Source organism: Oryctolagus cuniculus, chromosome 12 (assembly GCF_051225735.1).
Source record: "Oryctolagus cuniculus isolate XC-2025 breed Fujian yellow rabbit chromosome 12, ASM5122573v1, whole genome shotgun sequence".
NCBI classification, from domain to species: domain Eukaryota; kingdom Metazoa; phylum Chordata; class Mammalia; order Lagomorpha; family Leporidae; genus Oryctolagus; species Oryctolagus cuniculus.
In genome coordinates this window covers 56274751-56299564 of record NC_142878.1, presented here as the reverse complement: position 1 = coordinate 56299564, position 24814 = coordinate 56274751, and the positions used below count along the sequence as shown (strand labels likewise).

The window sequence follows — 24814 nt, the reverse complement described above, 5'->3', positions numbered from 1 at the left end:
AAGGTAATTTAGACTATAAATGAGTTTTGCTCTGAGATAGAAAACCTTTAGAATCCACACCAATGACAGAACCTGCGAGGAAGCTAGAAAGTGCTCACTAGTGACAGGACTCACTCAGTCTTGCCCCTCCCACTGCCATCCGAGAGGCTGACCTGGTGTTTTGAAGCATGGAGCATAAGGGCCCCTGAAACTTGTACATATAAATGACAGGCAATGTTTGGGTTTTGCTGGCCAGAGGATTCACTATGGAATACATCCACCTGCATTGCCTCATGGTGGCAGGGCCACATGGGATGCTGGTACTCCAGGACCCTGCTCAGCCCTAGAAACACAGGCAAATCTTTCTGCAGTAGATGTTTTTCAAAGTTTTACTCATTCCCCAGCACTAGAATTCCCTGTTCTTTTCTTAGGTGATTTTGTCAGTTATCAGTTTCTTCTTTTTGCAAAAGACCAGTTTACTTGGCCATTTGGTCCAGAAGTGAATGAGTGAAGACTGTAGATGTCTGTGATGTGTGTCTAGTTATGTGGTTCTGTGTGTGTGTGCATAAAAATACTCAGCATTAGAACTAGTATTTTGTGGCCATCTAGCTTACCTTTAACACACTGCCTCTACTGTCCTTTGAAATGTAGTGAGGGCTGTCCTGTATGGCAGGGCCACAAGGCAGCAGGCTGCTCTGAGTTGAGGCAGTTCATTTCAGAGGGTCACTGAGCCCCTCTCTTTATTTCAACATCATCTCCTAGTCTGGAGGACAGGACCAGGAGCGGAAGAAGACAAAGCGGAGGGGAGACCTGTATTCCATCCAGACCTCCCTCATCGTGGCTGCACTCAAGAAAATGCTGCCCATCGGCTTGAATATGTGCACTCCAGGCGACCAGGAGCTGATCTCCCTTGCCAAATCCCGATACAGCTACGTAAGCTGCCCTGTCGTTGGACTGAGCATGTGATATCAGTGATGGGAGTGATGGGCCCGGGGTCCCTCCTTCTTGGGGTGAGGTAGGCCAGGGGGAGGAAGAGATAAACAGAAACCAAGGCGTATGGAGGTGCACACCCTCACCCTTAAAGCTGGTTTGGGAGTCAGTGTGTACCCTTTGAACAAATATCTGTGATTTTTCTTCTTCTAATAAATATCCCAACAATCCATCTCTGCACCCCACTTCACATTTCCACAGTGATCCCAAGGGATAAAATGTAATCTCTGTTTCTACAGAGGGACACAGATGAAGAGGTCAAGGAACATCTGCGGAATAACTTGCACTTGCAAGAAAAGGTGATGCTGCAAGAAGACACAGAACTCACCAGGCTCTCCTTTGGCTGCCGACTCCACCCCTCTGCTTAGTTTACTTGATTTAGGGAGAATTCATAGTTTTTCCAGACCATATATGTATCTTGGGGCAAGAGTTTTTATTTATTTTTTTATTTATTTTTTAGTTAGTAAATATAAATTTTCAAAGTACAGTTAATGGATTACAATGGCTCCCCCACCCCAACATTTTCCCTCCCACTTACACCCCTCCCATCTCCCGCTCCCTCTCCCCTTCCATTCACATCAAGATTCATTTTCAATTATCTTTATATACAGAAGATCAATTCAGTATATATTAAGTAAAGATTTCATCAGTTTGCACCCACACAGAAACACAAAGTGTAAAATACTGTTTCAGTACTAGTTATAGCATTACTTCACATTGAACAACACATTAAGGACAGATCCCACATGAGGAGTAAGTACACAATGACTCCTGTTGTTGACTTAACAATTTGACACTCTTGTTTATGGCGTCAGTAATCTCCCTAGGCTCTAGTCATGAGTTGCCAAGGCTATGGAAGCCTTTTGAGTTCGCCAACTTCGATCTTATTCCGACAGGGTCATAGTCAAAGTGGAAGTTCTCTCCTCCCTTCAGAGAAAGGTACCTCCTTCTTTGATGGCCCAGGAGTTTTTAATAACCTTAAAGGAAGAGGCATTTGGGACTTAATGACACATACTGTGCATAAATGCAGAACAGGAAACTTGCATAAAATTAGCTTTGGACCTGTGAAAGCCATAAGTCTCCTGAAGAGATAGCTATAAAATCACTTGGAGACTCTTCAGCTCCTGAAATACAAGCTGAGATGCCAAAAAATAAAACTCCTCCTAAAGACAAACTCATACAAAAAATATTACAAAGCACATAAAGAAATGTACAATTTGGGACATGCTCAATTGGACTTGCCCCAAATGGTGGAGTTAGGAACGTGCCAGGGGATTCCAATTCAATCCCATCAAAGTGGTATGTACCAATGCCATCTCACTAGTCCAAGTGATCAATTTCAGTTCACAATTGATCACACTGATAGGTCTAAGAGTCAAAGGGATCACACAAACAAGACTAGTGTCTGCTAATACTAACTGATAGAATAAAAAAAGGGAGAGAACGATCCATCATGGGAAGCGGGATACACAGCAGACTCATAGAATGGCAGATGTCCTAAATAGCACTCTGGCCTCATAATCAGCCCTTAAGGCATTCAGATATGGCTGAAGAGCCCATGAGAGTATTTTGGGCATGGAAAGCCAAGACACTCTGAAAAAAAAAAACAAAAACAGAAGACCTAAATGAAAGATCTCTGCGAGTGAGATCCCAGTAGAAAGAATGGGGCCATCAAAGAAGGAGGTACCTTTCTCTGAAGGGAGGAGAGAACTTCCACTTTGACTATGACCCTGTCGGAATAAGATCGAAGTTGGCGAACTCAAAAGGCTTCCATAGCCTTGGCAACTCATGACTAGAGCCTAGGGAGATTACTGACGCCATAAACAAGAGTGTCAAATTGTTAAGTCAACAACAGGAGTCATTGTGTACTTACTCCTCATGTGGGATCTGTCCTTAATGTGTTGTTCAATGTGAAGTAATGCTATAACTAGTACTGAAACAGTATTTTACACTTTGTGTTTCTGTGTGGGTGCAAACTGATGAAATCTTTACTTAATATATACTGAATTGATCTTCTGTATATAAAGATAATTGAAAATGAATCTTGATGTGAATGGAAGGGGAGAGGGAGCGGGAGATGGGAGGGGTGCAAATGGGAGGGAAAATGTTGGGGGGGGAGCCATTGTTATCCATAAACTGTACTTTGGAAATTTGTATTTACTAAATTAAAAAAATTTAAAAAAAAAGAAATGAACTAGCATTAGATGGCCAATAAATGTAAGAAAGAGAAAGCTTTAAGCATAAGAAACACTAGAAAGGGACTTAAACATAAATAAAGTTTGAAAATTTAAAGAGATAAAAAGAACAGTGGAATCCAAAAGGCAATAATTAGATGTTATTATTTAGAGGAGAAGAAAAGATGAGTTTTTAAAAAGAATTCAGGGAGTTGGCGCTGTAGCATAGTGGGCTAAACCTATGCCTGCAGCACCAGCATCCCATAAGGGCACCAATTCTAGTCCCGAATGCTCCTCTTCCCATCCATCTCCCTGCTATGGCCTGAAACTTGTATAAATTAAATTTTTAAAGAATTCATTGTGATTATAAAAATGAAATTATAGTCAAAAACTCAATGAGTTAAAAAATAAACTAGATATAGCTGAAAAGAGAATTTATGAATTAGAAGGCTATTTTAAGGAAATCATCCAAAATGTAGCACAGAGATACAGGGATAGAAACTGTGACCAGAGAGTTAAAAGACATTGAGGTTAGTTCCTCTATAACATTTTTAATGTTCCAGAAGACAATATCTGAGAAAATGATAGACAAGCAACACATAAGAGTCTTGATTGCTATGAAAGCTTGGTAGGAGTAAAAGTCCCTTTCAGTCCAGGTGGTACAGGAAATTGCTCATCTCACAGTGTGTTTCAATTTTCAGTCTGATGACCCAGCTGTAAAATGGCAACTGAATCTCTACAAGGATGTTCTGAAAAGTGAAGAGCCTTCCAATCCAGAAAAGACTGTGGAGCGTGTGCAGAGAATTTCAGCAGCTGTCTTCCACCTGGAACAGGTGAGGAACCTCCGTGAGGAATACAATCCTCTCCACTCATCTCTCAGTTAAAGCTTCCTTCACAAGACTGAGGAAACAAGGGGCAAAGATCATCCCTAATGTCCCTTGTTTGCCTTATGGTAGTAGACCCTCCCTTAGTTCTTTCCGTTCCTAGTATTTTACAAGTTCTCACCATGAATTCAAATGACCCATATAAGCACCCTGCCATTTGCAAAGCTGCTATTAAGCAATCAATGGCAAAAGCAGTAGGCAAAGAGAGAAACCCTAAGATGTTCACAAACTGAACCATCTACTGCTAGGTATATTTTGCCAACCATAATTTAGAAGTCAATATTCTTTCATGGTTAAGAAGTCTGGGGCACAGGTAGCTGTCTTCTGCCCCCAGATCAGCCTAATAGGTACCTATCCATGTGATTTCTTCTCAGGTAGAACAGCCTTTGAGATCCAAGAAGGCCGTCTGGCACAAACTATTGTCAAAGCAACGGAAACGGGCAGTGGTGGCCTGTTTCAGGATGGCCCCTCTCTATAACCTTCCCAGGTCAGTATTCTGTCATTTGCTTCTGGCTTAGGAGCCAGTAATGGGAATTAAGGTATTCTCCTATGCTATCTTCTGGCCCTTTCATTCTTGATCTAAGAAATAAAAATTGGACTCTTTGACCCATGGAGGCATTGTCATCTTCATAGCACAATGGCCTGCTAAGCCATGAGGTAAGCACAAAAATTAAAATTAAGTAAGATTCCCTAGGGCCCCGTGCCTGTTCATTTTGCACCGTAAGTTGGCCAAGTAAGTATGTGGAGGCTGTCTACTTTTGCTAAGGTGGGATTCACTGTGAGGAGATAAAGGCTTCTGGGAAAGTGGGACTGTTTTCTAAAACATTTTACCCCAAATTCCACCAACAAGTCACACAGTATTTCTCTACACAGACACTTGAAACTAACATCACTATTCCTGTGGCAGATGCAGAAACATAACTTGAGATCTTTTAGCACAGCATCCCATCAAGATGAAACAAAGGTTACTTTGGAGCACAATGCCCATACCTAGTGTGTAAGTCCATCCTTTGAAGCAAACATCCACAAAGGCTTTTTTGAAAAGGATGTGACACATCCTGTTTCAACAAAGGAAAGAGTCTCAGTGGCAGACTCGGCCACCATTGAGCACTGAGATGGACTCAGTGTCTTTGGCTGTAGGCAACATTTCCAACCCCAGACTGATCGCAGGATGGAAGAAGTTCTGTGATCAATAAGCAAAGCTGCTGATTGAATATCAGTCTCCACTACATCAACTTTCACATCACTGGGAACAGTCTCCCCTGGTTAGGGAAAGTAAACTGACTTGGACAAGTATATTCTGAATCCCATGTAAATGTATTTCTTTGGAATATCAGATAAAGTACCATTCCTATACTTGACATTTTACTTTGCCATCATTTGTCCAGAGTGTCCTGTAACCCTATCCTGAGCCAGCTGGCCAACTGAGCTTTCCTAATTAGGGTCTTTGAAATTATTGAGAATCAAGTCTTCTGAGATGAATACTTGCTCTTGAAAAAAGAAATCCCTGTCTTTGCAAGGGAATTAGGCTCCAACCGAATTCATGAATTAAAAAAGCAGAAAATTAAAATCCTAGTAGAAAAGTGAAATATGTAGTCCAGTAAAAAGGGAAAAATGCATTGGATTTTTGTTTGTTTTTAGAAGTATTGAAACACCATAAGCATTTGTTCTTCTCGCTGGCTGAGATCCCTCCCTGAAACTGTGCTAACATGACCTCCAGAAGAGCTCAGATCTAACCAAGCACATGTCTCCAGGGCCAAGCCAGCTGGGCAGAAATGACATCTCTCAAAAATAAACATTAATTTCTAAATCCAGTGAAAATGTTAGTACCCAGGCTACTCCTTCAGTCATATGAGTTTTTGTATGAGAATTGTATGAGTAAGAGAAAGTCCAGGAATTCACTGTGTCCTTGATGAAACATGTGGCCATCCCTGACTCTTGTGTTATGAGGATTGTTCTGGGTGTTCTGTCTAGCATGGTGGACTGCAAGTAGACTTCATAACAATAGCAACAACTAACTCACTAAGAAACTGATGGTGGCGACCACTCCTATCCTCATCTTGTGACGGTCCAAGTTGCATGGATTTTTCCAAACTAAAGGGCTAAAGGGATTTATTTTAATGTGTGGAAACTGTTTCTTTGATGTTAGTTTTTAAAAGAAAACCTGTATGCTTTTCTCCAGACACAAAATTAACAATTTCTTCCTGAGCACCTTTCAACGGGTTTGGCTGGAAAAGGTTAATGAAAAAACTCAGTATGACAGGCTTATACCCATTTTAATGGTAATGTAACCTGTGGAGAGACCTGTTCATTCTCTGCACACTCCTCCTTTCTTGACCATGATTTAATGTTCCCATAAAAACACAAATTTGTACAATTTTTTTTAAAAAAGAACTCTGATTGGTCAGATTTTAAAGGAAGATGGAAAGGGCTATGTTCTATCAAAACCATATTTAGCTCTTAATAACTCCAGTATTGTCCTTTTTCTCCTGTCCTCTCTCTCCTTCCTCTCATTTGGTAAATACTTAGCTGATATTCAGTGGTCAATATCCCCAGAAGTCAATCTGGCTATAGCTAGCGGCTTCTGTCGATTTATTCAGTGTTGCTAGATGCAGCACGCTGAAGATATGCTGATGACAAAACATGCCCAAGCCTAACCTTGCTAAGCAAAGGCCTAGAGCACCTTGCAAGTGTGGTTGCTTAGAGAATGAAGAGAAGCCACACTTCAGTGTTTTCAGCATATCTCACACCATGCTGCTGACTATCAGTGTGACTCAGATTGCATTACAGGAGACCAACTCAAAGGAATAACTGGTCTTTGGAAGCAAATACCTCAGGGTGGCTCCTTATCCTGGGGAAGTAGTTCTCATTAGAGGGGAAATGTTATCAAGACCCTGTGAGACCAAGTTAGGATAAGGGTCATTGCACATCTTGAACAAATCATTGTTATTTTCACAAGGTTCTCCAATATTCAGAAATCACCACGTTAGGACTTTCACATTCCTTGGAATGAATGCTATTGGTGTGCTACTGACTGCCCTGACCAATCAGAAGATAAGAATTGTACAAAAGCCTGTCCTGCTTACTAAACCATTTAACCACCCAAACTAAAATAATGAGTTTCACAGACCCCTCTTGACCTCACTCTCACCCCTTCCGCTCAGGCACCGCTCTATTAACCTCTTCCTCCATGGCTATCAGAGATTTTGGATAGAAACAGAGGAATATTCCTTTGAAGAGAAACTAGTACAGGATTTGGCTGTAAGTACTGACTCAACTGGGAGCAGATTTGGGTGCAAATGAACTTGACATTTGTATTCGTGTGCATATGTGTGTGTGTGTGTTAACTGATAAACAGTCACAAAGTTTCGACTGTATAAATTAGAAAGGAACTAATGACATAAATTCTCAGGGGAGGCCCTGCTAATGGTCATGAAAGCCAGAGGATGAATTTTCCCTTGGAGGTGCTAGTACTGTTGCCATCATCCTCATCATCGCCATCATTAACAACTAATTTCTGGAAATATACAGCCATGTCATGGGGAGTTCATGCTAAGTTAAGTTTTGAGCACCATTGGTTGCAGGAGGCCACCCACCTCAGCTGAGACCCACATTTCTAATCAATAATTCTGCATTGGGGAAGATACATCTAAATAAACTCCTTTCCTGCATCTCACTTTTCTGTATTTGACCCTTCAGGAAATTTGGCATGTCCTGATTCTAACAAACGTAATGCTGTAAAACCACCTAAAACGACAGGCAAGAGGCCAAAGTTAATTGCACGGGCACCACAGAGCCTCATTCTGGCTCACAAAGAAAATAAACCCCCTCTCCCTTGGCCAGCACCTGGTTCTTTTTTCTCCTCCCATATATATTTTTTCTCTAATCATTTCTTCTCAACATTAGCCACTCTTTTGAACCTTTCTTTCTCTTTCTGCCTTTCCCTATCACCCTGTTTCTTTTTCTCTTACTTTTTTTTTCTTTTAAGCTTTTCTCCCCTGTATGTCTTCCATTGATCTTTTTTTAAGATTTATTATTTATTTATTTGAAAGGCAGAGGCAGAGAGAGAATCTTTCATCTGCTGGTTCACTCCCCAGAGCTGTTCTGTCAGAAGCCAGCCAGAAATCAGGAGCTTCTTCTGGGTCTCCAACACAGGTCCAGGGGCCCAAGGACTTGGGCCAACTTCTGCTTTCCCAGGCCATAGCAGAAAGCTGAATTAGAAGTGGAGCAGCCAGGACTTGAACCAGCACCCATATGGGATGCCGGCACTGCAGGCGGTGGCTTTACCCGCTATACTGCAATGCTGGTCCCCCACTGGTCTTTGTGTCCTTGATTGTTCCCATATTTTTCTGTCAGTGAGAAAGAAATCACCTTGGTTTTCCAGTTTCTTGATTAGGTGAAATAAACCAGGAGCATTGATTTGGCCATCCACTTATTCCAAACCACTCAGACAATCTGTGTAGTTCTCAGCAATTTACCAAATATGGTCCATCCTGTTGGTTCTGCCACTGTTAGAAAATTCACTTTCACCTCTGGCATCAGCTGCTGTGTCCTTTTCTGGAAAAGGACATCAATAAGAGACTTAATAAAAGGAGATAAGCAAGGCTTACAACTCCAGGACAGCAGCTCTGGGAAACAATGAGGATTTTTAGAATCTGGGGCAAGGCTAGCAGATATGTTTTGTTTGGTTGACTCTAGAGTAGCATCACACCCAGTGGCCTCCAAGGTGTTTAACTCTTGCCCTACCCCTATCTCCAGCCCAGCTCTCCAAGAGCAATCGCAGATGTTGGCCAGAGAGACTCTGTCTCTCAGGTGACTCTCCAGGGGGTCCCTCCTGAACTCAGGTGCCCAGAGCTTGCATGAGAATTCTGCTGACTGGGCTCTGCAGCTCTCCCCCTATGGCCAGCCTTTTGCTTTTTCTTTTATTTCATTTTAGCCTAAAACTGGAATGTTTCTTTGATTGGCTGGAAAAAGACATATATGGAAATACACACATCCCGACCCCTGCATCTTCAGGGCTTCTATCCTGAAACAAACATATGATGTGGTGGTTTCTTTTTTGTGCTTTCAGTCTGACTCACTCCGTGCCTTGCGCTTGGCCTTCTCTTTGTTGGCATGCAGTTGTGTGGCCGTGCTGAAATCCACGCCTAAAACCTGTCTGTGTTGGTTTGTGTAGAAATCTCCAAAGGTGGAAGAGGAGGAGGAGGAAGAGATGGAAAAGCAACCAGACCCGTTGCATCAGATCATTCTCCATTTCAGCCGCAATGCTCTCACTGAGAGGAGGTTAGCACCACCTGAGCACCCTCCTGCTCCTGGGCACCCTGACCTTCTTTGCACACATGGCAGTGGGTGGAAGGGAAACAAGACTTGACCTGTCCTGTTGTTCATCATCAAGAAACTACATCAAGCTGCAGCCTTCTCTTTATAATGCCAGACACTGAGTCTGAAGATTAAAACAGCCTGCAAATATAACCTGCATCCTGGAATTCCATCCCAAGCCAAAGCAGATTCAGGTTTTATGCTGCTTTCAAAGAATCAGTGCAGGGGAGGGAACTGACTAAGTAGCATTTGATCTGGGATTTCTATGGCCCTTAGTCTTTTCTATGAGATCTTCAAATTAACTTGCTAAATATTTCCTCTGTTCTTTGCAGCAAATTGGAAGATGACCCTCTGTACACTTCTTACTCCAGCATGATGGCCAAGGTACACCTGGATTTTCTGCCTATCTCTATCTGCCTTCCCTTCAACCTGTTCAGGCAATGGAAACTGTTAGGTGTATAGGAAGGCTATGTCATGAAATAGATTGCAGGTGTCACACAAGTCATGTGCCATAAGAATAACATTGGTAAACCACTCCACCATCCTTCCAAGGAAACCTCAAACTTTGCAGAAACACTGCGTGCCAGTGGCTGGGTTCACATGTCAGTCGTAAAGCCAGCTAAGTGAGGCTTGGGCATATAGACTTTGTATTTTCAGTCACTATTCCAGACATGTAAAACCACTCAAACACAGCTGCAGGTGAAGGAAACAGGATTAGAAACTGGAGGAAGACTCCAGTGTCCAGTGTCCTAGAAAAGGCAGGATAATTGGAGGAGTGTCCGACAGAGGAATGGTGAATGAGGGGAGACTCCCAGGCAGTGAGGGAGTATTTTGTGGTACAGGAGCACCTGTTCCTTTAGCTGCACCTTTAGGATCCCCATCTTAGGTGTCCCCATCCCATTGCCATTCCCTCAGTGCTGTGTCTGGAAAGGACAGTGGCCTGCATTCTTGACTCCTCCTGATATCATGGCATTAGTAGGGAGAGAAGACTGCAGGTCTGCGGTTGAACCAGTTAGGTCCCAATTGCTTTTCTGATCTTTGTGTTCCTGTCTCTCATATCAGAATCCCTTGATAACTGCAAAGACAGAGTTTGAAGTAGAATGTGGCCCTGCAGTGATCACAACGTTCCTAGCTTTACAAAGCACTACGTGCCTATAAGTTGTGTCCTGTCTCCTACCCTTGCAAAGTGAAATAGTTGTATTTATTAGACAGACTCACCATAAATTTGGTTGTCTGTTTTCTCCTTTTCCTGCTCCGTGGAATCCAGAGTTGTCAGAGTGGTGAGGATGAAGAAGAAGAAGACAAGGAGAAGACATTTGAAGTAAGCTTTCTCTCAGATTAAAAACAAGGCCAGCAGGCTGGGCCTTCAGAGGTGGATGCTGATGTTAGCCCGTGTGGCTCACCCACCTAGTCATGGCAATTCTGCCTTGAGAAGGCACAGCGTTTGGCTGTGGTCCTTTGGTCTGTCCGTCTGCCTAACAAAAGGCAGCAGGCAGCATGGCAGTCAGCAAACCACCCCACTAAGCTTGCTCTTGTGGGGAAATCTCTGCTTCTGCCCAAGCACTGTAGGAACGGGCCATAGAAGGACAAATTCAGACATCCGAAAAATTGAAACATCAGAACCAGGAAAGACACTGGGATGGTTTTTGCACTACTATTCTGTAAATGCCCATAGATAGCGATTTTGATTTCAAGGGCACACAGGACCCTAAGACCCCCAAGATGAAAGAATATTAGAAAATGTTTTTTAAAAAGAACATTAGGGGCCGGTGCCACGGTTCACTAGGCTAATCCTCTGCCTTGCGGCGCCGGCACACCAGGTTCTAGTCCTGGTCGGGGCGCCGGATTCTGTCCCGGTTGCCCCTCTTCCAGGCCAGCTCTCTGCTGTGGCCAGGGAGTGCAGTGGAGGATGGCCCAAGTGCTTGGGCCCTGCACCCCATGGGAGACCAGGAGAAGCACCTGGCTCCTGCCATCGGATCAGCGCGGTGCGCCGGCCGCAGCACGCAGGCCGCGGCGGCCATTAGAGGGTGAACCAACGGCAAAAGGAAGACCTTTCTCTCTGTCTCTCTCTCTCACTGTCCACTCTGCCTGTCCAAAAAAAAAAAAAAAAAAGAACATTAGGTTACTTACACTCCTTTACAGACTGTACACAGCAGAAGTGAGTGGATACAAGTACAGTTCTGGAGAGCTTTGATTCTCTAGCATGTCTGGTACAAAGTACCTACTGACTGTGTTCTAAGAATTCAAGATGAGCAGGCACTTCCTGCATTCAGAGAGAGACTCAAGTTGACCCCTCAGAAGGTTCCCTGTATGCTAGGACATTGGAAACAAACCTGTTTTAATTTTGAGTTGCTTCCCATAAATATAGTATCAGAGGGCAAAAGACTGAGTTACTACTGTTAAAAAAGTACAAATGCATCATCAAAGTATGAGTGAATTCTGCAAAGACAGTTTTGGAAAGCTGAGAATGTCCATGAATAAACTTCAGAGGTCTGCTTTATCCTAAATAATGTGTATTACCTTCATTAGTCAACCAAAGATTGTCTCTAAACTTACCTCACCACAATGAGTCCTCCAGCAGGTGACAGGGACGGGGTGGAAGTGGCAGCAGTGAGGAAGAGGAGATCTTTCCCTGCACTTTGTTTTTCTAGGAGAAAGAGATGGAGAAGCAGAAAACCCTCTATCAGCAGGCTCGGCTGCATGAGCGCGGTGCCGCCGAGATGGTCCTTCAGATGATAAGTGCCAGCAAAGGTGACTGCCCCACTTTCTGGATGGCCTGTGTAGCTGCCACAGATAGCATGCCATGGCAGAAAGGCATTATTCACAAGTCGCGCTAGAGCCCCGCAGGTGCGAGTCACCAGCTGTTTCGTGGTGATTCAATCAAATCTTCACCGTGGCAGGTGAGATGAGCCCCATGGTGGTTGAGACCCTGAAGCTGGGCATCGCCATTCTGAACGGAGGCAACGCTGGTGTGCAACAGGTAATGAGGCTGCAGAGCTCCAGGGGTGTTTCTATTTGAAAGCTGTCATGCTTTGGGGGTGAGGTGTTGACTGTTACACTAAGGGGGGTCACCACGAATCACTTTGCTGCTGTTTGTATTTTGTGGCCAATTATATCAGACTAGCTGGGAGCAGAGACAAAACCAGGAGGAGCGTCTACACGCACATGTGTAGTTAATAAAGAGGTGCTACCTGGGGTTAAGGAAAAAACACATTTCCTTTTGTCATCAGTAGAGCATTTCTGTGGACATTGACTCTAGAGGAAGTTCCCTAAACCTGAGGTTTCTATTTCAGCCCTTTCACTTATGAGCTTAGTACTCTGAGAAGACACCTCAGCGGCTGTGTGGGCTCCATGACCTCCTACACCTGCCATTCATTCATTCACTTATTGAACAACTGTATGCTGATTGCTGGACTGCCGGGCTGCTCTGGAAAAGGCCATAAAGGGCGTAGCAGCCGAGGATGCCGTGAAAGCCCCATCATCATGTAGCTTAGTGAGACAACAGCCAAAACATGCACTGGAGTGCCTGGCTCATGTTTATTATTCAGTGAGTTATTTGGATTGGAACTGGCTGCAGATGACAGGAATGCACGGGGGTGTTCCAGGAACTCCAGGCGATGGCTCAAGGCATCTGTGTGCACAGGAAAATGCCATTTCACACAGACCCTAAGCATTCATGCGGGTTACGCTCCAGGTCTCAGATCCCTAAGTACCACAATTACACGTGATTTTTCCAATTCACACCAAACCACTCTCTCATTAAGAATTTCATTTTTAAGTCACCCCTTGCTTCTCTTTTCCACTGCCATCTATTAGGTGACTGTCTTGCAAGGCCTTTTTTTTTTTCAATCAATAAAATTCATACTATGTCAAACAGAGTTCCAGCCTTCCCAGTAACAGAGAACACAGGAAACAGAAGTCTCAGCGTGATAGAAAGACTGACTTCTCAGTGAGGCTCATGACTGGCTAAGCTCCTTGATCCTCCGTGAGAAACTCAAAGCACCGGCAGCAACATTAAATGTTACTATATCATGGTCCTGGTGCTTATTCCCAAACAGGAGAGACTTCAAACAATAAATTCATGAACATCAAAAACCCACTCTACTGCCCTAGCAGAAATACTAGTGGGCCTGTACACAGTAAACAGGGTCCACCCTGAGAGATTCTGATTCCTTAAATGGGGGTAGGGTTAAGGCCAACGTAAGGTTTAAGCCGGGAGTAGTTTAGCTCTGGGTCGGACCCAGTATGCCTGGGGATTTGTCATTTCTCCATCAGGATCAGGAGGGTCAGCACTTGCAGCATGGTACTCATTGCTTTTCCATTTAAAATGTGTCTTCCTTACAGAAAATGCTAGATTATCTAAAGGAGAAAAAGGATGCTGGGTTCTTTCAAAGCCTTTCTGGTCTTATGCAGTCTTGCAGGTAAATATGGGGAAACCACTCAGCATTTTTTAAGCATTCTTCACTATTCAAAGGGAAGAGGGGACACAAAAATACTGGCCTCTTGTGGATTAAGAGACGTCACCTACTACAGCAAGCCTACTACAGCAAGCTAGGAAGGTGGGTGTTATTCCACCAGCCTACAGAGGGGAAGCTGTAGCTGCTGCTGCCGTCAACCACACACACACACACACACACACACACACACACATCCCCTCTTGCTGTTGTCTTAAGTTGCCTTCTTCACCCCCTTTTTGTTATGTAGTTTTCCTAGGAGGCTCAGTATACACTTTGAGTTTCTCCTCAAACATATATGCCCCTGAAAATCAAACCAGAAAAGAATGGAAAGGTGGGGGTTACCTCACTGTGACTCAAGGCTGTGTTTTCATTATGCTTATTAAGCACTTTGTTCATCATTGTCCTTAATGGGTTTTTGAGCTTGATTAGGTGTTCAGTGAGTACCTATTTTGACAAAGGTGCATCCTGCATGGGAACACTTTGACATAGTCTAAAAAACAAAGCATTGAACTTCTCATTTATATTACCATATTATGTAAGCTGTTGCTTCTGGCTTAACTTTCTGACACATACACAAAATATATCCAGAAGTCATTAGGTCACTTGTTCAGAAATCATCCATCAGTCTAAGAAAAGTGTCAGCTGATTCTATAAAATTTATTTTTATTTTAAATAGTCTACAACTCATTCTGTAAGAAATCAAAGTTATTATCTAGCTCATTCACCTCTAATTAATGTACCTTAAAATGGAACATTATGTTTTCCATTTGAAAATTTGGAGAATAGATATGCTTACTTATGTTTGGTAAAGGCTTATTTATTTGAAAGGCAGAGAGAATAAGAGTGTGAGAGATCGAGAGAGCTTCCATCCACGAGTTCATTCCCACAACAGCTGGACCTGGGCTAGGACAGAGCCAGGAGCCAGGAGCTCCATCCGGGTTTCCCATGTGGAAGGCAGGAACCCAATTACTTGGGCCATCACCTGCTCCCCAGACTCATTCACAGAAAGCCAGACAGGAAGCACAGCATTGCCAGGACTCCAACCAGGCACTTCAATATGGGATGCAGGGGTTCCAAGCAGTAATTTAACCTACCATACCACAATGCCTGCCCCCTTACTTTTAATGGTCTTCATAATCTCGCTAACCTTATTTGAATGGCTAAATATTATACTCTAGGGCAGTAATGTCCCTTGTTCTCTGTTCTATATTTTCCCACCAATATTCTGTTTACTATCTCTCAGGAAAAGAAAATGTAATATTGTCAGACCTCACTCAGGGTAAGATAGTACATGTGGACACAGTGATGGCAAAAATCAAGGCAGTTCAGTTCCATTTTGCTCATGAAGTTTTCCATTAAATGTCTAAGGGTTCCCTCAGTATTCTGTAATATTTAATATTGCCACATCTGTTTATAATGATGGCTTGGAGAGACAAGTGACGTGTACTTTGATGCCAACAGATTTCTAACAGAAGTTTTAAGATACCTTAATGGATTTTTATGATTATAAAAATAATACATATTTATAAAATATTTAAGCAGTAGAGAAATTAAAAGATTCAGAATGGATGCTTAGGGATGGGATGAGGATCCAAAATGTGTATTGCAAAGATTCAAAATCAAAATCAAAACTGCTACTTGAAAGCAACTGTGTCCAAATGTCCTTTCCTGTGTTATCCTCCCCTGACAGCAAAACCAAAATAGGAGAGTTGGCATTGTTGAGCAGGCTCTGTTTTACAGCAGGATCTGAGGGAAAATAGGAAAAACAACAAAAATTATCATGGAAATTTCACCGTTTTCTGTTTAAAATCCACTGAACTTACAATAGCGGCTTGGTAAAAGGGGAAAGGGATGCTGGACTCTTACCCACTGGACTGATGGGCATTCCCTTCCCAGTGGCAGAAGGAAGGCTGGGGACCACAGCATCTTCATGGACTCAGTTTCCTAAGAGACATGTTCTTGTGAGACCTGTGTTCTGTGCTCTATGAAACCTTTCACATTGTGGAAAGAGCTTGATAATAGAATTATCCCAACATGAAAATAATCTGACTATACAGTGCTCTCATTATCAGCTTTGTGGCTGTAGTAGGGCTTCCTGCCTAAGTAAATCTGATGATGACTGTGACTAGGAAGGTTGGGGAAAGTAGGGACGAAAAGAACGGCCAATTTTCCACGAGTCCAAGAACCTCTAGGGATACCATTGCTTGTAGAAAGAATAATCTTGGCCGCTGTTGACACCTAAACAATGCAAGAATCATAAAAGGGGAGATATGTAACTTTTTCTCCTAAGCATTGGAAAGCACAATTCATGGATTCTTATGGAAAGTAGGTAAATGTGGGAGGTGAACATTAATTATTACAGTGTAAAGTAAACTTTACCTTGAGAAATCATAAACAGAGTGCCCATTCTTTTTCTGGGGAGACATTCTAAATTTTAATCCATAAGAAACTCAAACTGGAAAAACTGATTCTCACCATACAAATATACTTCAAAGTCATGGAAATGATACGTTTATGTGGGTACAAAATTTTAAATCCATGTATATGATGGGCCTTCAATAAATTCATGGAAAATGTGTAGCACAGAGGCCAATGTCATGGCTCAGCAGGTTTAGCCACCACTGCAACACTGGCATCCCATATGAGTGCTGGTTCGAATCCTGGATGCTCTATTTTCAATCTGACTCCCTGATAATGCACCTGGGAAAGCAGTGGAAGATGGCCCAAATCCATGGGAGACCTGGATGGAGTTTCTGGCTCCATCCTGGCCCAGCCCCTCCCATTTAGGGAGTGACCCAGCAGATGTCTGTCTCTCTTGCTCTTCCTCTATTGCTCTGCCTTCCAACTAAAATAAATAAATCTTTGAATAAAATAAAAGATAATGTAGGGACAGGATATTCTTAGTCAATAGATACACTGACATTAGAAATCCATTTTCCCAGCCTGCACAGCCCTGAACCTTGTTTCCTTTTGTCTATTAAAAGTGTCCTTGATTTGAATGCATTTGAGAGGCAGAATAAAGCTGAAGGCCTGGGAATGGTTACTGAAGAAGGAACACGTAAGTAAATAATGAATGTCAAGGCCATTTTCTTCCTGATTAAAATCTTACTAATACTTTCTGGATAGAGCCCATGCTCACTGCTTCATAATCCGCAAAGATTTGCTCCATTTTGGCAAAATGTTTCTATCAGTAGCTCTGATAAAGCCCTCATCCAGGCTGGATGTGTTTATAGATTCAGTTTTAACTAAAGAGAGTTTATTGTGGTATTTATTGTTTTCTTATTTGGCATCTTCTATTTTTTTCTCTTATCACAGTCATTGTTCGTGAGCGTGGTAAGTGTGAGTTCTGGCTTGAGTTCCAACCATGTGTGTGAATCCTAGGAGACTTATTTAATTGCCTCAGCATAGACACATTTTAGGCTTAGTAGTTGCATGTCGAGTGTAACTCAGCAGTTTGATGCTTAAAGAAGTGTCTTCCTATGGGAAGCATGGGTTGTGGACTGTGAACCATTTACTGCCATTATCCTAGTTGCTCTCATTACAAATGTATCTTGTGGCTAAACATTTTACCTTCACTGGGCTCTGTCCCCTGCAGCCTCAGTTCTGCTTTAATCAACTTATTCACCATCCATCCAAAATTAATTTTCCAAATCATTCTGACACAACTCCTGTATCATTTCTCCAGCTGTGTGAGTTAGAAGGTGCTCTATGTTGACAAGCCAAATAAGTGCTCATGAATATTGTATGTTTTCAAGGTGAAAAGGTACTCCAGAATGATGAGTTCACACGAGATCTCTTTAGGTTTCTACAGTTACTTTGTGAAGGACATAACAGTGGTAAGTGGAACAAATCAATTTGTCAAGGAAAAACAACATTCAGCTGCAAAATTATCATTCAGTTTTGTATGTCCCTTTGATACAACCAGTTGCTAACTTTAGGCTATCAATTAAGAAACTAATGTCAGTAAGACACTCAATGTAAGATGACCTTTAACTTAATGGTTCATGGTATTTAGTGCCATTAAGGCAAAGCTGCTTCCAGAATGTTCAGATGGTGAATCTAATGTCCACACCTTTTCATCTAGCCCCTTAGGGCTTCTTAAGTCTCATTTCTGGTGTCATCAGGTTAGGAGGACTCAAAGCAGAGCCTTTACCTACAGGATCTGCCAGAATCCCAACATGGTGTCCTGTAGGACGTCTCATAATGGGTGTCTTCTGAGCTCAGCTGAGAGGATGTGCCTGGCTCCCTCAGTTTGGTGGGCAGGCTCTGACCCTGAACCGGTACTCTCAGACTTTCAGAACTTCTTGCGAACTCAGATGGGAAACACTACCACCGTGAATGTCATCATCAGCACAGTGGACTATCTGCTGCGTCTACAGGTGAGCAGTGGGGTCTTGGGTGGAGGCAAATTCCACCTCCACATCCAAAAGCTAAAATCATTCATCCAGGGTCGGGGGAGGTCCAGCGTGTGGATGCTCTTCAGCTTGCAGTGGAGTTACATCCCAGTAAGCCCATCCTAAGTTGAAACTTGGAAAGTACATTTAATGCACCTTCCAAACATCAAAGCTTAGTACCACATCCTACTACACTGTAGAGAATCAGTTGTTTCCCCGCCTTGATCAGGTGACTGACTGGAAACTGTGACCACTGCCACTGCCCAGCATCACAAGAGAGCATCACTCCATATACCACTAGTGTGAGAGAAGGTCAAAATTCAAAGTACAGTTGCTACTGCATGTGCATTGGTTTCACAACATAATGAAGTAAAAAAAAAAAAGGCATAAGTTGAACTGTAAGTTGGGGACCATCTGTATAGTCACTAAGGAAGGCATTATGATCTCTGTCTACTTGGGAATGGGAAGTCCAAACGCCTGGAAAGTAAAGAATGAAACAGAGGGAGTGGTTAAATACCAAGTCATCTATTGTAAAATGCTGGTTTATGTTGGTTTTTCCAATGAGAACCTGTATGCAGTGTCCAAGAGTTGTAGAACAACCTGTGAAGGAGGTTTACAAATTTCACCAGAAAAAGAGTTACACAACAATGGGACTGAGTTCACCAGTTGTGAGTGTTTAAGGGTCACTTGATTTAATTGTTTTGAGGAAAGTCCAAATTATACTGAGAAAATCAACAAAATTGTACATAAGTGCTCTTTTCTTGTTGCCAAGTCCTCATCTTGGTTAATAGTTTGAAGCCTAGAGCAATCTATTCAGCCTCCATGTGTTCCAGTTTTCTCATCGTAAAATGGGTAGGACCTGTCTCATAGGCCAACTGTAAAGATCGTGAGGGATAATATGTGTATCCTGCTCAGAACAATATCTGGAAATCCATTGTTAGCTATTATGTTGCCTTGTTATTTGGATTATGATCATTTTTATTTTTAATGCACATTTTTCACTCTGAATGAAATGTCCTGTATCATAGTCTCCCAAGTCCAGCTGAAGGCTTTTGTCTCTGAAATGTTCCTTCTTATTGAGGGATATTTGTGCTTGAAAAATTCTAGGGGTCAACTATCTCTGTACTTCTTCACAGAGTCCCCAGCTCCTGTGTAGCAGACAAGTCATGGAGATGTAGGATTCTCTTGTACTCTTCCTAAACAAATGTATCTTCAATTACTGAAGTCTGAAAAACACTAAACTCCATTTGTTTTTAGGAATCCATCAGTGATTTCTACTGGTATTACTCAGGGAAAGACATCATTGATGAATCTGGCCAGCACAATTTTTCCAAAGCTCTAGCAGTCACCAAGCAGATTTTCAATTCTCTTACAGAATACATCCAGGTATGTGCTGCAGAGTGCATGCTTGAAAACCAAGAGGACAATTCTAACATTCCCAAATTCTGTTTCCTACATAGTATTGGGATGTACATGGGGACTCTTCATCCAGCTCTAACAGTGACACTATTTCTTGTCCATAAACAGGCACCAATAGTTCCTGTACTCTACAAGAAGCTATAGTTTGTGGTCCCCCAGTGAGACCTGTTTACAATGTTGTCAAAATTTATTGCCATTTGACTACTTACTGCTTTCCATCTAGACTGAAAACCTTTTGTGGACAGAAAACTTTGTTCAATTTAGTGTTCTTCATGTATGAAACAATGGTGTGTCATAGGTGTTCAGTAACAGACTGGAGTGGAGATATAATTGACAGAATGAAGGAATAAAGTGATAAAAGATACTATCTTAAGTAGGGATTTAAAACAGAATTCATGAGAATCTACTAACTTGTCAGAAATTACCTGTGTCAAAATTAAACTCAGTATATAAATTACATGTAGTCATGCTTCAATCGATCAGTAAATTTTGGGTTGTATGTCTAAATCTTGCAGCACTCTTTCTCTGTTCATTGCATCCTCTATTCATTGCCTACAGCCCTCTAGCTACTATGAAAAGGAATAGAAGCCGGCGCCGTGGCTCAATAGGCTAATCCTCCACCTTGCGGCGCCGGCACACCGGGTTCTAGTCCCGGTCGGGGCACCGGATTCTGTCCCGGTTGCCCCTCTTCCAGGCCAGCTCTCTGCTGTGGCCAGGGAGTGCAGTGGAGGATGGCCCAAGTGCTTGGGCCCTGCACCCCATGGGAGACCAGAAAAAGCACCTGGATCCTGGCTCCTGCCATCGGATCAGCGCGGTGCGCCGGCTGCAGCGGCGGCCATTGGAGGGTGAACCAACGGCAAAGGAAGACCTTTCTCTCTCTGTCTCTCTCTCACTGTCCACTCTGCCTATCAAAAATAAAAAATAAATAAATAAATAAATAAATAAAAATAAAAAAAAAGAAAAGGAATAGAGGACATATTCATGCATAAATTTGCTATAAAATCAAGAACCTTATCACCTTGTGATGTAATATTTTTAGGGCTAACACTTTATCTTCAAATTATCATAATCAGGAGGTTCATGAATACAGTCTCATTCATTTATTTATTCATTTAACAGCACTTGTAGCTTAGGTTCTGCACTGTGATTCATGAAAAGAAATATACTGTGTTGCCTGTACCCTTAAAGAGCTTACAATGCAATTAAGAAAATAGATGTACTTGAGTAAAATTATTTGATACATGTTGGTCATACATGACATCAAATAATCTTACATACTATGCTTGGAAATCACAAATGTATGAGTTCAGAGAAAGGCAAAGTCCTTATGAACCAAAAGGCTCAAAGTCTTCACAGAGGCATGCAGGCTATGGATGGATACAGAGAACAGAATATATTCTGGGCTAGTCATTTGGAAAATGGCTTCATGAGGAATAGTGTAAGTCTTGCTGAAATGAGAAAAGCAAGGGGAAAAAATGGGACTTATTTCATTCCTGTTCTTACGTACCTTCATTTCTTTCCCAAAGAACATTCTGTTTTCTAAAAGTCCAAAAGTTTTCAGGGAATATGATTGAGCCAAAATTTGTTCTTTGAAAAACATTAAATTCTCATCTAATAAAGTTGCTTATGATGCATCAACAGGCACATCCAGATCATATTATTCATTAAAAGTAACCCAAAACTAAAATCACCAACTTGTCCTTGAGACACAGAGAGAAAAACCTAGAAAGAGGGGACTGATGTGCAGTCTCACATATTTGACAAGCAGCCATGTGAGCTTTTTAAAAACCCATTCTGATCTTCAGAATTTCCCTGGGAGAGCTTAACCCAAAAATGAAGGAGAAGTTCGTTTTTGGTGGATCTGAGTTTCTTTCAACAGCCAGTTTTGTTCCCTAAAGAATTTATCAATTTCCAGGGATCAGACACTGAATACACACAATGATTTTTAAACAAGCCTATGTGACTTGGGCTGCAGGTAATAATTCTCCTGCCCACCTCATCTCTAGGAATCCTGCCAAGATGTTTCCAGAACTTGAGGTTGTATCTGTGTCCTCCTTAAAAATTTCTCATTTAAGAATGATTTGGAGACTGGTTACAGGGTTGAAAAAATAGAACTTAAGGAAGAGTTAAGGATAAAAATTGTTGGTTCAATAATGATCTTCAAAAGTAGGAAGGTTATTAACATGGAAAATGCAAACTGTTAATTAATTCAGTCCTCTATGTCTCTTTCCAAAAAGATAGTTGAGATGGCTTTATATTTGAAGTTTCAATTAATGATAAAAACCTCAAAATGGTCGAACACTAGGATTATTACACAGATTTTTTTTCATGATTAAATAGCCACATGGTCATAACAGTTAAATGTAGTTTTGCCTAAAAACAGTGTGTGGATGGGGGCCTGGTTTTCCAGCTGTGTCACACAGCACTTTTGGGTTCCTCACACTGCCTCTTAGACCAACTGTGGGTGAGAAGAGGCAGGAGTGCCCTTCAGTTCTATTGCAACCAAAATACTTAAGTATTTTAAATAGTCCTGTTGTACTTCAATGTAAGATTTTATTTGAAGAATGCATTTTTGAGGCCAAAAGAAATTTTCTGGAAAAAACACTGGAGTGTGAAATCCCTAGTTGTTTTTCTTAGACAAGATGGCCTCTGATCAGGAAGGAAAAGAGTGGTGTCTTGGGAGAAATATCCAGCTACCTAGTCATATAAGTAGGTGTCAAACGCCTTTTCTGGGCTAAGTTTGGGAGCAGCGTGTGATGTTTCAGTGGACTAAGGATGTCCTCCTCTCCACAGGGCCCTTGTATTGGAAACCAGCAGAGCCTGGCTCACAGTCGGCTGTGGGATGCAGTGGTCGGCTTCCTCCATGTGTTTGCTAACATGCAGATGAAACTCTCTCAGGTACTGTGGCTCATTCCCACCCATATCAGCAGTGTGAAATGCTACTCCAATTCCCTCCTCTTGGTATTTCTGTTGCTGGTGTGACTGCTTGGTCAAAGACTAGAAAAGCCGTGCAGATTAGGTCACGTTTTAAAAGCTGAGGGCCAAAATGGGAGACAGAAATGAATAGCTCCAGGGGTGTCCCCGACAGGCTTTTGCATGAATGCAGCTTCCTTCCCTGTGTCCCATCTACCCACCTTTTTAAAATTGCTTCAACCCATGCTTTCTATGGTGCAAATCCTCTTGCTTCCTTGTCACTGTTTTGTCCATTTACACAACTCTCTAACAGTCCTGTCTGATCTGTCCAGTGTTGCATGTCTGTTACCCACACAGCTCTTCTCTTTCACCTTTGCTTCTCTCCTCCCTCTCTGCCCCTGCCTCTCCTTCTCACTCCCCATCTCTCTGGCAAGATGAATCAGAATTGCTCAGAGCATTTATTATGAACAAATAAATGTAGCATATGTAGTAGTTGATCACCTCTCTCCATGGCAACACATGAGGGAGAACTTCAGGATGTGTTTCAGGCTGATTAGAGTAACATTTGCAGCATTAATTTAAATAATGTGTGTCTAAAATTTTCAAGGCTGTCACATCTGCTTCTTCTCTTCCGGAATGTGTCCCTTAACCCTTTCATTTTTTTCCCCTTTTGACTCTGGCCCTATGGGAAGAGAGCGCTCTTGAGAGGGCTGCTAATTTGGCACTCCTATCTCGGCTGGGGCAGAGTGGTGCGGAGGCTCTGGAGCCAGGAGCCGTGGCCCTGCCATCTTCTCACCAGTGATGTTCAGAAAGTCATTTCCCCCTTCTGGTGTTTGGGTTTATCACCTAGAAAATATCTGTAGTAAGAACAGGCGAGCTCTGAAGTTCTGTCCTAGCTCTGCTGTTCTACCCTTCCGTGATATTTTGTGTGTATCTGTGACACACAACATAAGAAGGGGGACACGCCTCTGAAATGTGAAGAGCTAGGGAAAGAGATACATCTCTTTTAGCAAGAGTCTATAAAGGAAGGGTGGCCCCAAATATACTTTTAATCCCATCCTCAGGTGGAATTCCACCTCATATTATCTTCCAAGGATGAAATCCTTTCCTAACTCAGGGTACAAAGCACAGGGGTAACTTAGCAAAACCCTGTCTGCAATGCTGAAATTCAAACCGAACAGACGAGTATGAAAATCATCCATCCAGAGGAATAGCCTCTATTATATACCATTTTAAGTAACTCTTGGCACCCAGATCACCACCAATGAGAAGCAGGAGAACCTAAATCAATCCGGAAAGGAGAGCCCCTTTGGTGATTATAGCTTAGTACCTGAATTGAATTGCAGTAGTATCTCCACAAAGTTCACCGGTCATTCTCTAGTGTAGATAATGCCAACGTAAAGTACTTGAGGTACCCAAAAGCTCTTTGGTGGATTGGGTTGCTCCGTGTTTTGGACAACAGCTGTGCATCTGCCTCGGTGCCCTTGGAGAAGGAAGACTGTAAAGGAGCTCTGTTTGGATGCGTCCTGCTCCAGTGCTGCAGCAGTGCATTCCCAGTGAGCGGGAGCTCGTTCCCAGCATCAGCGCAGCCTTCACCTAAGCTTCCCAGAGCAGGCTCTTCTTGCTCACTGCCCTGTACTTTGCAGAGGGATCAGATAGCTCAGGGGTATCTCCTGTTTCTGTTCTAGGATTCCAGTCAGATCGAGCTGCTGAAGGAACTCTTGGATCTCCTTCAGGACATGGTGGTGATGCTTCTGTCCCTCCTGGAAGGTTGGGCTGTTTGGTATAACTAGGCATTCACACAACTGTAATTGGTCTGAACACTAACCTTACTAATTGTGCAGATGATTCTTCTGGCAGATCATTGATGCCATGACATTGGTTAGAATGCCAAATTTTCAGAAGCAAAAAATGAGTGAGGGGCACGTGGTCTGATGGACAAAGTCAGAAACCAACTCATTTTGTATCAATAGGAAAGCCAGAATGAACTGGGGAAAACTTCCAAGCTTTGCTCTTCCCTATCCTCTCCCTCTCCCCATTGCTTTTCAATACATCTGGCTGCCAGTGTGTATGCCAGCCATCTAGTTGGGCACCCTCCTAGGTCTAAGGGGATAAGAGGGACACCAAATATCCCTACGTGTCCCCTGTAATCTGATAAAGAAACCACTTCCCAGGCCCCAGGCCAGATACAGGGCAATGGTGTGGCCATAGCCATCCCTGTGTTTCTTTCCCCCTTGGCGCCTAGTGGTGTAGTCTTTATGGCTTGCTGCTCCCTCCTACCCATT

The 24814-nt window shown here is 42.6% G+C and overlaps 1 protein-coding gene across 12 annotated transcripts in view; it reads left to right on the top strand.

Moving 5' to 3' along the window:
• Window positions 1-24814, top strand: part of RYR3 (ryanodine receptor 3) — a 582715-nt gene that overhangs the window by 530961 nt on the left and 26940 nt on the right. For 9 of the 12 annotated variants that reach the window (XM_089309149.1, XM_070053265.2, XM_070053269.2 and 6 more), the window contains 18 exon segments: window positions 742-912; window positions 1209-1268; window positions 3845-3976; window positions 4402-4514; window positions 7192-7288; window positions 9204-9310; window positions 9679-9730; window positions 10614-10667; window positions 11998-12097; window positions 12247-12326; window positions 13691-13767; window positions 16788-16861; window positions 17119-17136; window positions 17559-17639; window positions 18094-18182; window positions 19455-19583; window positions 22410-22514; window positions 24218-24299. In XM_089309149.1, coding sequence (XP_089165275.1) covers window positions 742-912; window positions 1209-1268; window positions 3845-3976; window positions 4402-4514; window positions 7192-7288; window positions 9204-9310; window positions 9679-9730; window positions 10614-10667; window positions 11998-12097; window positions 12247-12326; window positions 13691-13767; window positions 16788-16861; window positions 17119-17136; window positions 17559-17639; window positions 18094-18182; window positions 19455-19583; window positions 22410-22514; window positions 24218-24299 — 1621 coding nt within the window. 12 annotated transcript variants of the gene reach the window in all.